At 50.7% G+C, this 13,404-nt stretch overlaps 1 protein-coding gene across 3 annotated transcripts in view; it reads right to left on the bottom strand.

The window, feature by feature from the left end:
- DPYSL2 (dihydropyrimidinase like 2) overlaps positions 1-13,062 on the bottom strand; it is a 53,722-nt gene extending 40,660 nt beyond the window's left edge. Inside the window, exons 1-2 of one of the 3 annotated variants that reach the window (XM_019291212.3) lie at positions 12,913-13,062; positions 11,848-12,217 (exon numbers count right to left, since the gene is read on the bottom strand). In XM_019291212.3, coding sequence (XP_019146757.1) covers positions 11,848-12,198 — 351 coding nt within the window. In that variant the 5' untranslated portion in view covers positions 12,199-12,217; positions 12,913-13,062. Of the gene's footprint in view, positions 1-1,769; positions 2,171-11,847; positions 12,218-12,603; positions 12,689-12,912 lie in introns of those variants that run through there. The other 2 variants (XM_010408272.4, XM_039564227.1) reach the window with 2 other exon arrangements.
- Between the last annotated feature and the right edge of the window lie 342 nt (positions 13,063-13,404).

Here is a 13,404-nt window from a genome sequence, read left to right as displayed (position 1 = left end):
TGCAATGGAGAACTCCCCCGGACAACGCCACCGATTTCAAATACAAAGAAACCCCCAAAATTTAAATTTAGGAGCTGCTGCAAATGCCAATAAGCCTGAGTGAATTAACGTGGGGTGTGAAAAACCCACTTGTCTTTCAATGCCAGCCTCTCCAGCAAACTGTCCTACATGTTTACCGTTTCCAGAAACACTGCAGTGTTGATACCCACCTCCAGTGCAGGCTCCTTGTGCCATTAAAAAGGGAAAGCCTGGTCATGGATGTGACCGACAGCCTGAGTCCTAACACCCTGGGCATCAATTAGGGAAGAAGAAGGGAAAATATACATAAAGTGGCCACAAAAACGCAGCCTGGAGCATTTTAATGATGCTTCTGGCAGTAACCAGGGCTGCTGCTGGGCTCTTGAGAGGGCTCTGAGATCAGGGCGAATCCTTCTGCTCATCTCAACCACCTTGGAGACAAAAGCACACACAGCTCGCATCCCTTCGAGGGCCTGCCACCAAATCTGTGTCTATTCAGCAGCAAAATCAGGGCAGCCACACATCCATTATCCTCCTTCTTCCAGCATTAGCCTCGGTTGATAATTCCAGATTTGCACAACAGCAAATAGGAGCAAAATCTGATTTTTCCTACCCCCTTTGCAGGAGGATTGGGTGCACACAACATAAATCAGAGCGTTCAGCCAGAAGAAAAATGCGTCATGCTACTCCTGGGCCGTGACAGGGATACAGTAGGAACCTCCACCGCCCTTTAAACAGAGGCAGCTTTTTGAACTCCTTACCACTGGACTCGCGGAGCAAAACTGACCCTCCTTCGCAAAGAAAAATAATTTTAAAAAAAAGGATGCTCCATTTATCAATAACCATTTTGCACATCCCCTGAATTCCTTAAGCACCGCAATTGTACAACCCAGCGACTCCTGCCCAAACCGGACACGTCAAAGCCCCGTTTCAGAGCTCCTTTTCCTGCCCCCGAGGATGAAGGGATGGGTGTGTCCGTGGGGATGGTGAGGAGCGGCTGCCAAGGATGAAAAACTCGTGTCAAAAAAAATAAGCAGCTCCAGCAGCCCGTTAGACGGGGATAGCTTACGTAACCAAAAGTTGGTACCCTTGGACCTGCAATACCTGCCCTAAATCGGCTCCCACAACAAGGAGAGCGACGGAGGGGTTTATGTAACGGCTCCTTCCCTGCTCCCCCAGGATCGCACCGAAACCTGCGCCTTGCCAGAAGCTTCCTGGCGAAGAAAAGGCGATCCTGGAAAATCCCCAGCGCCAGCCCGGCGGGGACTGGGGTCTCGGGCTTATCCCCCCCGCCCGGAGCCGCCCTTCGCCGGGCTGGGGCGGGCGGGGATGGAGCCCCCGGGCAGGCACCGAGCCCCTCCCAGGCACACAACGAGGGCTGGGAGAGCCCCCCGGGCAGAGCCCGAGGGCAGGGACCCCTCCCCGGGCACAGCCCGAGGGCAGGGACCCCTCCCCGGGCACAGCCCGAGGGCTCCGAGCCCCCCGCGCGGGGGTCCCCGATGCTCTCCGGGGCCGGGGCTGCGCTGCCGCGGGGCGATGCCGCTGAATCCGCCTCCGGCCGGGGCTCAGCATCTCCCGGCTCTGCCGACCCCGGCCCCCCCGAGCCCCCCCGACGCTGCAGCACAGGAAGCGCCGCATTATCCCTGATCCCATTATCCTGCCCCAGCCCCGCATCGCTCCGGCACACAAAGGGCTCCATCCCCGCGCACCCCTCCCCCTTCCCCGCCGCTGTTTCCCTGCGCTCCACTCACCGTGATCCGCGGAATATTTTTCTTCCCCTGATAAGACATCTTGGGAAATCAACCCCCGATGTATTTATTCAATAATGTTATATATTTTTTAAAGAGAAGCGCGGCGGCTGCTGCACCGCTATTGTCTCCCGCGCAGCAACTGCTCCACGACCTCCCCTCCACCGGTGCGTAGATCAAAAAAAAAAAAAAAAAAAAAAAAAAAAAAAATTATAATAAAACAGAATAAAAATAAATCCCCCGAGGCCAAATCACTGCGATCCCGGGGCAGGGTAGCGGGGGGAGGGGGGGGGGCGCGGCGCGGCGCGGCGCGGGAGGCGAACCGTGCTCTCCGCAATGGCAGGAACGGGAGAAGCAGCCAGCCCTGCGCGTTTCCCTTTCTTCCCTACGCCTGAAGCCCAGCCCGGCCCAGCCCCGGCAAAGCCCGGCCCAGCCCAGCCCAGCCAAGCCCGGCCCAGCCCCGAGCGGCGGCGGGGCGGGAGCTGCGCATGCGGCCCCGCCGCCCCCGGGCCCCGCCCGCCCGGCGCGCGGCGCCATTGGCTGAGCGCCCGCGGGGATGCAAATCGGCGGCGGCCTCCGCCCAATGGGAGAGCAGGGGACGCGCCGGAATGCAAATAAGGGGTGGGAGGGGCGCGCGCGCTCCCGGCGGCGAGGCGCGGGAGCGCGGATCGGGAGCACCGGGAGGCACCGGGAGAGACAGGGAGAGATACATCGGGACAGACGGACCGGAATACATCGGGACACGCCAGGCACCGCCCACCCGGCCCCCCGCTCCCACCCAACCGCTTCCTGGAGGCCCCGAAGCTGCAGCGTTGGGCGGGGCAGCCGCGGGGCTCTGCGAAATGAGCACACCCCGTTTTATTCCCTGCCGGGGCTGCGAGATTCCCTGGGAGGAGCGGGAATGATCCCTCCATCCCTGGGGGTGCGGACACTCCCCTGTATCCACCGCCGGGGCTGCACCCCCGGGGGGAGAGGGGACGACCTCACTATTGCCGGGGGTGCGGGCACTCCCATGCATCCTCCGCTGAGGCTGCACCCCATCCCGGGAGGAGCGGGAACGCCCCCTCCATCCCTGGGGATGCGGACACCCCCATCCATGCCCTGCTGGAGCTGCGAGCCCCCCGGAGGAGCGAAAAGGACCTCCCTATTGGCGGGGTTGCGGACACCCCCATTCATCCCCCGCCGGGTCTGCAGCCCCCGGGAACGACCCCCCCCCATTTCCGGGGCTGCGGACACCCCACCATCCGAGCCCCCCCACCGGCAGAACGGAGGATGCCCGATGGGGAAGTCGCTGCTTTCGATCTTCTTTGTCCCACCCCACCCTTTCTGGCGCTCCCAGTTAGCTAACTGGGAGGAGGCGGGGGTGTGGAAATGAAGATTTGAAGCCACTCCCGACGCTTTGGTTTCTTAGTCTGCCTTCTCTCACACCTCGTCCAGAAAATCCAGCCCGGATGCAAGCCCCAGAGACACCTCTGGTCACTAACCTGGAGCTTTAGTGCCAGGGAAATGTGGGCTCAGAACTACGCACCCGGGCGTGGGGATCCTCTCTGGTCCCTCGGGCCATTCCTTACTACTCCAGTGCTGCCAACTCTGTGTTCCATGTTTCAGTCACACTTGGAGTCTTAATTTCTCAGTCCCTGAACTCCATAAGCTGGTACTTCAAGGAAAGAAATGCATTAAATGGCATAAATATCTCCTCACTGTTTACAGTGCACTTGTCCCAGTGCAGGGAAGGGAGGTGGGATCCCTGCCCAGGCAGGTTCCTCTGACATCAGCTGTGCTGTGTGCGTACAACACATTTCTTGGAGAACTCGAAGCCATGAATTACCTTCGCAAATCAATTAACTCAATGCCACAAAATAACTTCTGCTTGAAGGTTATAACTGATAATTAACAACCAAAGACTTACCTTCTTCCCTCACTCATGAGGAATTCCACATCGCACAAACTGCAGCTTTGCCTGCCACGAAATTGTGATCTCTACATACCCAAACACACTGTGCAGAGCCAGTTAAGAAATGAAACCTTTGCTCTGGGAGAGCAATAAATCATTAAAAAGACAACATCTGTTCAAACAGACCCCTATCAGGACCTTTTATGTTCATTTCTTCACAGGAAGCTCTAAGGAAAATAGTGAAGGAGTTTTTCCCAGGTATAGGTAGGACATCACACAACACTTAAAGAGCTGATATGTGAATCAGTTAATATCCAATTAGCCACAAATGAAAAAGTGGCTCATTATGACAGTGGCAAAATGGTTAATTTCTCAGACTGTAGGGCTTTATTTTGATTTAATGATTAGAATAGACAACCCTAAATGAGTTATCCTGACCCTCTGATGTGTGCTGGAAGAAGTTTTGAAACCTCAGCATATTTTTGTTCAGAACATGGCAGCAAGAATCTACATCAGGTCTCTAAATTTAGACAGTGCAACTGTTCCTTTTTTTCTCTTTGATGCTCGTTTTCCTCCTCGGTTTCATATCTGAATGGTTCCATGTCTTTTTTTGCACGTAGCAGAGTACCAGAGAGGAATCACACACTGGCCAAGGGTTGGGAGCTGGCACCCAGGCCTTGGGCAGTGGATCACTAACACACCTAGAGCCCATCTCATCTGCCCAAACACAAGTATTGCAATTTTTTTTTTTTTTAATGAGGCTCCTTACTGCATGTGGGCTTAATTCAGAGCAGCAGTTCTTGAATGTTAATTATTCCATAATCATATATTCCATAACTTGGATCCAGCAGTGACTAGGGTCAGAAAGCAATAACCAATCTCCAGGTGACACTTAGCTTGTCTTTCTCATCACCTTGTTGCAAGAACCTAAGTAGTACAGAATGAAATAAATACAGAGATTAAAGGGCTGGAAAGCCACAGTTGTTGAAGAGGCAACATCTACAGAGCACCAAAACTTTAAAGCTTCCATGGTTTAGGACCAGAACTGAGCTCCCAAATGTGTCCTTTAGCAGCATTACACCACACCAATATGCCCCAATTTTCTTTGCTTTTAGCAATGAGCTAAAAGGTTGTCAAAATACGTAATTTAAAAATTAATGTAGTTGCAAACTGGCTTATTTAGCCTGCCTAAAGACAGGTGAGGAATGGAAATTGCCTGTTGTATAAACACACACGAGGGCAGGTGATCAGGAGGGGAGGAGAAGAGCTAATGGACAATGTTGGGATGAGAACAAGCGGGAAACAGTCTGGAATTACTGAGGTGCATCCTGCTCTTTTTAGACGGTTCTGATAGAGCTTGGAGCAATCTGGTCCAGTGGAAGGTGTCCCTGCCCATGGCAGAGGTTGGAACTGGATGAGCTTTAAGGTTCTTTCCAACCCAAACCATTCCATGATTCTCTAAGTAATTCCCCAGGTAAATCTCTAGTTTCTGCATAAATTCCCCCACAAGTTGAATGAAGAAAAGTAACTATGTATGAAATGTTCAGGGGCAGGAGTTGGGTCCTTTGTTAAAAGAAGAGAATTGAACTTCCTCCTTAAATCCTGGCAGAGCTGGATCCAGCCCAGCTGCCCTACAGCAGTGCCAGGATATTGTGGGAAGTGACGGGATTCTGGATAATGCTGATGCACTTTGTCTTCCACAGGTCTACTAATGCACACAGGGGGCTGAGCAGGCTACAGTTAAAGGTGCCACATTAATGAGCACTGCCTAAGCAATGCTAATAAAGGGAAGGACAAGAGTATCCCTGACCCATCCTCAGGCTTCAGATATTTGGGGGAAATATTGGCCAGGATCATCCTCAGCCATTCCTGCCCAGCTGCTGCAGCATTTCTTGTGAGGCTCTTGGCAGCAAAAACTTATTTCATGTTAAAGGAGCAAATACATGTCTAAATTTATATCCTGGAAAGGTCTGGAGGGAAAATGGCACCGGAATATGAGAATCTCTGTGCAGTGATAATCTATGCTAAAATCATCAAAATAAATCTATGCTGAAATAAATCAGCACAAGCATCAGTGGAAATCAATTTATACCAGCTCTGAATCTTAACTCACAGATTCTGTGAACTACCATAAAGCACTTGGCAAAGAATTTTATTCCCACTGTGGAGTTACTGAATGGTTGGGAAAAGAAGTATTAAAAAGATTTTCTTCCTCTGTGGAATTTTAGTGTAATGGCAACAAAGCCCACAGAATTTCTGCAACACCCAGTTGCTTTCACTCCAATACTTAAAGGTGTGTCCACAAGGGCATTTTGCCATGAAATTAAAAACCCTGGAAATGGAAGCATCCATTTTAAAACTTAATGAAAAGAGAGATCAGAGATGGATTTAAATAAACTGGGCCAAAAGAGCTTTTAGGAGTTCACCCATCAGGCCCTAATTTTCAGTCATGATCCTGCCAATGCCAATTGTTGCATCAGCTCCGACTCTCAACGATTTTAAAGGAGTTTTCCATGGATCCAGCAACCTCCTGCATCCTAGGAAGTGTTGGAAGGATTAAATCCAGACTGATACATGGCAGGATGAGTTATATATCTGTCCTCCCCAAAAGATGGTGAAAGAACTGTCCATTATTAATCACTATAAATTAAATTACTGTTATACTTGACCACAGGCATCTCTTGTTTTATTATCTTACAGGAGAAAATTAAAATTAAGAAATGACCATGAGGGTCAAACATGTTACTATGAGGAGGTAAAAATCATACAGCTTCTCAGAGAAACAGCCTGATTTTTTTTGCATACAGACTAGACAGACTATTTTGTGAGGGGAAGATTCACTTTCTAGCCACACAAACAGGTCGATCAAAATGTACATTCGATCTGCAAATTAAAAGTAACTTCCAATTGATTTTGCTTCTTTTAATAGCCCGAGAACCCTTTAGGAGGTTCAAAAACGTCATTTTAAGAAAGCTGTTAGTGTTGGAGTGTGTTTCTTAGAGGAAATGTCCTGAGCACCATGATATGAATTGTCCTTAAACAAGCCGAGCAGAGTTAATTCCCCATCATGTACCCGGGAATGAGCCAGGCTCTCTTCAGGGTTCTAGACAGGGATTGCTCTGTCAGGGGTTGTACAATTCACAGAAAAAATGTGCTGTTCTCTCCAAACTGCTCACAGCCACATCCTGCCCTGACCTGCACTACAGCTAAATGCAGAACTTCTGGAACAAAGGCATGGGACATTCAGGCCTCGCTGTCACTGCCTCTCCCCTTCATCCTCTGGCACCTCCAGGCCTGTGGGAACCATGGGTAGGGGCTAAGAAATGCCTATTTTCAGTGATTTGCACAGTTTTTTACCATTATAATCCCTTTTCCTTCCCCAAAAACCTATAGGGCAAAGCATCAGGCTCTCAGCCACTGCTATCCCTGCTTGTGCCGGCCAGCTTTGCCTTCCTCTGAGATGGAGGATGATCATGACTCAGGGAAAAAATGGAATTTTGACCTCTCTTCTCCCACCCTGAGATTCATTCCTGCACTCTGGTAGGGGATCACAGAACAGGACATTGATAATCACACACAAATGCAAAGAGGTTTGGGTTTGGGTGGTTTCCTGCTCCCAAATGCTTTTAAGCTAAGAGAGTTCATGAGAACACCCACCCCCAACCCCATCTGGGCTTTGCTGACAACGTCATTTCCCAACTTTAAAACAACATCCCAGCAGATACACCCAGACTTGATGTGCCACAAGACAGATGGGTGCTACAGGGAGTCAAAGCCCTGCAGGTAAAAGACTTCAGGCAGACCCTAAATGACTGCCCAGCACCTACTAACCAGATGGGGCCTGTTAAATGATGGCCAGGGCGGTGATGTAAGGGCGGCACACCAAACTGCCACTCCCATGTGCCAGGAATTGCATTTATGCCTTGGGGTAAAACCTGTATCAGCTCTAAGCTGAGCAGGGAGTCCTGGCTCCAAGTGTTTAAATTTCCCCCTCAAATCTTTAACCCAGACAATACATTGGCCCTGTATCAAGGCCCCTTGCTCATTCCTGCATGAAAATGTGGTATTGGTAAATTCTGCACATAAAACCACTCCACAAGACATCCACTGGATGTATGGAACATCAGCTGTGCAGAATGATGGCTTTGAGAAGAAGTTGAGAGGACTTTGGCATTTCTGCTCCTCACTGTTAGTTTTTTTTCCACAAACCATCCTGACCCACTGGAAGAGCATGCAAGCCATCCTCCCTGATTATTTTGTGAGCAATGATTATCGAAACAAGGCTAGAAAAATTGCAGGCATTGTAACAAATTAAACTCAGGACTGCATTTCCAGCTGTCTGGAACAGCTCCTTTGTTTTAGACAACAGTTCCATTAATGTTCCAGAGTCTGTGATTATTTGAGCTCTCAACAATATCCTGTTTTCATTATTTCTCTCCAGGAATGAACAACCATGATCCTGAGAGCTTTGAGGTTTTAGGAGAAAGTCCAGTCATGTCCCAAGCTTCATGACAGTGTTTTGCAAGTGAGTCCTCTCCTGTCAATTCTAAAATAAAAACATTTTCCTACTCTCTGTTTTTTCATTTTTGTTATTTGTTACAATAGGCTTTGTTGGTTCAGACCAGCAGTTTACACACAGTGCTCTGTGCTTCCCAGAGGGCCAGGAACTGTTTTAAGAGAGGTAAAAAAGGGATGTAAAGGCACACAGGGAAACACCTGAACTACTGGAGTAAGAACAAGATGGCAAATGAAGGAGAGATCTGGGATCCCAGGGCTTGTACTGGTGTTGAAGAGTCTGAGCAGCTACTCAGGCTCTCTCTACAAACCGGATTAAAGCCCTTGTGATCTCTCTCGCAATTAAACCTTGCTTTTCTCTATAGATGTTCCCTAAAATACTGTCTCTGTCCCAAAAATGTCAACAGGTGAGAAAGACAGAAAGAATAGCAATTACAGATATGAGAAAGTCTGGGAAATACACTAGCAGGAATGACCCAGCTCAAGCAATCAATGGCCAAAGTTTTTCAAACCCTAGATAAATGCTTCTCTCTCAAGACTGGTCATGTAAGGAAAAGGGAAATATTGCCCTGGGATGCCATTCCAGCTCTGGGACCAGGAACTTTCCAGCTTCTGCCCTGACTACAAAGCAGAGCTGATGGGCAACAGAGCTGGGGAAGGGGCTGGAGCCCCAGGAGAGGCTGAGGGAGCTGGGAAGGGGCTCAGCCTGGAGCAAAGGGGGATCAGGGGGGACCTTGTGGCTCTGCACAAGTCCCTGACAGGAGGGGGCAGCCGGGGGGGTCGGGCTCTGCTCGCAGGGAACAGGGACAGGAGGAGAGGGAACGGCCTCAGGCTGGGCCAGGGGAGGCTCAGGGTGGACACCAGTGGGAATTTCCTCATGGAAAGGGTGGCCAGGCCTTGGAATTGCCCGGGGAGGTTTGGAGTGCCCATCCCTGGGGGTGTCCAAGGAAGGGCTGGAGGTGGCACTCAGGGCTCTTGGCTGGGGACAAGGTGGGGATCAGTCACCGGTCGGACTCGATGGTCTGAGAGGGATTTTCCAACCTGGATCATCCTGTGGGTAAATCCCACTGCAGGAAATGATCTTGCAGGTGCACAGCAGCTCCTGAGAGCTAGGCCAAGGATCTCGTGCCTCATTTAAGGAATCCCGTATCTGAAGACGCCGTTCTTGGCACACCCCAGTGCTGGGGTCAGGGCCTCGGAGCACTGAACCAGCAGCTCCAGAACCAGCCAGGAACAGCCCAAACAGGGAAGATGAGAAAGTTCAGATGGGAAATAGAAGCACAGTCAGTTCTCCAAGGCCTGGCAGCTGGAAGCAGCAGAGCTTGGCTCCAAGCTGAGCTGCAGACCTGTTGAATTGGCTGCTAGAACTGAGGCCGAGCCTTCCTGGTGCCTCCAGAGATGATCTTAACACTGAATTATGAGGCAGCACAGCCCAGGGGCAACACATGATAGATGGCTACAGAATGTCCCAGGCAGGACAGATACTGAGAGATTTGATTGCCCTTATCTTGTCCTCCAGAACAATATATTGCTATTTAATGTAGAATAATTACATCCCCCTTTTTATCCTCTTGACAGTTGAGACCTCAAAGAAAAATATAAAAAATAGCTTGTCCATGTTGCTTTGTTAACTATTTCAAAGGGGATTAAGACAAGATCTTTCTATAAGTGACAGAAAGGATGACTGTGTTTTAAATCCATAAAACCGATTTTAACTGCTGAGGATTTAACCATTGATTCAAGCTATGGGTGCAGTCAGCTGGAAAGCCAAAGCTAAAATATTCCTGCAATAAATTCCCAATCCACAGTATAACATTTATCCCAAGAGATTGCACTTACCCCAATGCTCACCACCCCTCACAACACGATCCATTGGCATCAGTGTTAAGTAAAGCTAATGAGAAACAACTTAAATGTTTTGTACCATCCCATTATTTCATCCCCTCAGTTAACATTTAGACAATAATATTAAAAAATAGAACCAAAAAACACACTTTAAAAAAAATGTTATTAATATTGTTGGTGGATTCTGATTTTTCACAATGGTGTACTTAAGTTTTTATTATACTTTTTTTTCTTAATCAGAAAATAATCGATCTCTTTAATGTATATCCTGCTTATACTTATGTCCCACAGGACATCAAATTGTCCAAAATTAGCTCTTAAAGTGTCCTGAATTGCAGAACCTTTGACTCCCCAGGATGAAAAAGCCCTTTATTCTTGAAATGCACCTTGATTTGTCCAACAAGACAAATAAATCATGGAAAGTTACTCCATTAGTAGCCACTCCAGCATGGTCAGAGCAAACCTCAGGCATCTGTAGTGGCAAACTTTTGTTTGGGTTTGGGAAGCTAGGTTTGGAGCAGCATGGAGCACATCCTCCTCCTCCTCCTCATTGGGGCTGGTGTGTGGGAATTCTGAAAATCTGGGCCTGCCTTTGTGAGCTCCTTCTGACAGCAGTGGTTCACATGTGGAAATATGGCTGGTCACTGCAGCAGGGGCTGATTTGGGGTGGATGAGCCTCTATTTTATAACCAATAAATTTTATTAATTCCTATTTCTATATTACCTCCAGTAACACTTCATGTTTCTGAAAGCAGGAGAAAGTGGTGAACAAGCCCATATTCTGAATTCCAGGCAGACTTCTGCCCAGCGTACACAATCCGTACCAGTATTAAAAATCAGAAGGCACATCCTAGAAACAGCTTACAGAAGAAAGGGCTGCTCTAAACCCACTGGGAGACTACTCAGAGAAACTCCTGCCCTATGCCAGGAGTTTAGCAGGCTGCTGGTGGGTACTTCATTCATTAATTTCTGCTCTTCCAGCCTCTGCACAGGAGCCAGCATTGTCAGAGGCGTTCACTGAGTATTTCCTGGCTCACAGCTGAATAAAACTGGTTCAAATTGATTTACAGAGGAAAGCAGATGGGCATGGTCAGCCAGACCCATGGGTTTAGTGGGTTTTGCCTCTGGAAGAGGATGGGCTTTATTACACCCCAACAAACCCAGAGAATGAGAAATATCTGCAGGAGTCTTAAAAACCTGGGTTACTACGAGGATGCCACATTCCTGTGAAAGTCCCTGATCTTCCCGAGTCAAAAATTCCCACTAAAGCCAGCGGCCCTGCTGAAAATTGGCATTGAAATGCAGCTCTCAGGGGTCACTCCGGCGCCTGTCCTCCCCTGGCAGCAGGGGTAGGAGCACCCCCCTGGAAGAAGCCTGCAGGGGTTTGATCCCGGTAGGTGCAAGCTCATCGATGCTCTTTTGCTCACAATCGCGTTTCTGTTCCGTGAGCTGCATTCCCTGCCTGGGTGGGGCATTTCCCTGCCCTCGTGCTTGGGGAATCGCCTAAGAAACAAAAAAGTCGCTGTTTCTCCCAAAACAGGAGGGCAGGGCGGGGTGTTTGTGGGTGCGGAGGGGGGGGCCGCCTTTTTTCTTGTGCCCCCCTCTCGCACACCTGCAGAGAGCACACGGACAGCATTCGAGCTCTGGAGGGGAGGTTCTGCCAGAGATGCTGCTGCCGAGGGGAAGGCACGGGCTGCCACACGGATGCAGGGGACATAAAAGCCAGCGGCTGCAGGTGGAGAGGATCCGTCCTCTCTGCAGCCTATCGCCTGCTCGAGTTCACCTCACACAATATATATCTATATATATCTCTATATATGCACCCACCTTGTCATTCAGGTTCTGCAGCGCCTCCTTCCCCGTGGCACTCCTGATCTCCACCTTCCTCCCGAATTCAACAGATGGTTCCCCTCCCTTCCCGCTCTGCCTGGAATAGACGGACGGAGCATCCGGACCCAGGTGGGCAACATCCTTCTGCTTTGCCACGACTTTGTTACATCCGCGGCCCACCGAGAGCGAGTCGAAGTCGATGGTCTTGTTCTCCAGGGAGCCTTCCACCGGGCAGAACATGCCACAGAATTTCTGCCGGGGCTTGGGACTGCCCGAGCCCAGGTTTTTGAAGAAGGCTGGCACTTCTTCTTCCTCTCCCTGCCGCCCGTTCTGCTTCCTCTCAGCCATGGCTGGGGTGGTCTCCCTGCTAAGGGGGAATAACAACAGCGGTAACCAGGAGGATCCTGCACACACACACACAGACACACACACACGCGGGGAGAGGAGAGGTGGGGGAAAAAAAAGGAAAGCGATAGGAAAGAGATGGATCTGGGTCCTAGAGATACGGCAACATCAACTGCAAAGGGCTGTGCCCGGCAGGTCCCCTGCCCCCATCGGCACCAGCCAGCCTGTGGCTCGCTCTGTCTCTTTGATGCAGCGCAAAGTTGAGGCAAGGATGGGGCAGATCCTGCTGCAATTAAGGGAGGAGGCTTCAAGTTCCCAGCATCCAGATGGGGAGGGAGGGAAAAGGAGAGAGAAGGAGAGGAAAAAAAATTAAAAAATAATTAAAAAAAAAAAAAAAAAAAAGCTCACTCTGCAGCAGAAACTGAGGACTGCTCCGGAAGTGATGCGAGTGGTGAATTGGCAAATGGACTCGATCAGGTTGGAGCAACAGCCCCCATCACACCCACCCTCTCCCCCTCCCCTTCCCCGGCGTGCGGCTCTCGCTGTTCCAGGGAGGCTGATGGGGTCCGGGCACCTCCTCCCCCCCGGCTGCTCCCCTTCCCCGGGCAGGGCAGAAAGGGGCTCTGCCTCCGTGCCTCCCTTCCTCCCACCAGCCTGTCCCCTGCCTCCCCCAGCCTAGCAATGGTGGAGTGCTCCCGGAATCCCATTGTTCCTCACTTTTCCCAACACCGCGGAGCCGGAGGGCGGGAGCAGCTGGGATCGCGGCTGGGTCAGTGGGGCTGCAGGAGCAGAACGCTGACTCAGCTTCCTGGGGTTTGGGGCATCGTTGGTGCAGACCCTCTTCAGGGGGGAAAAGGGCTGATTGATGGCACTGGAGAGAGGATGAGAAAGAGAGACAGATGGGTGAGGGGTGTGAGAAACGGGGGAGAGATGAAAACGAGCTGGCAACAAGGACTTACCTCCAGGAGCTGAAATTAGTGACCTTGCGAGTCAATTAAGCCTCTGCAGCGCCAGGAGACCCCGGTTTCTCCCTGCGGGGGATGAGGGGAGGCAGCCAAAGGCGGCTCCGGCTGAGAGCAGGTTTCTAGAGGAGGAGACAGAGCAGCCCCGTGCGCTCCTGCCCGTGGTGACAGCGACCCTGCGACGGGGCCGAGGGGAGGTGGGGGAGATGGGGGCAAAGGGGAGATGGTGGCGGAAGGGAGGTGGGGG

The sequence above is a fragment of the Corvus cornix genome, chromosome 22, assembly GCF_000738735.6.
Source record: "Corvus cornix cornix isolate S_Up_H32 chromosome 22, ASM73873v5, whole genome shotgun sequence".
NCBI classification, from domain to species: Eukaryota; Metazoa; Chordata; class Aves; order Passeriformes; family Corvidae; genus Corvus; species Corvus cornix.
The sequence above is the reverse complement of the archived record's forward strand: the minus strand, read 5'-3'. Positions and strand labels throughout refer to the sequence as shown.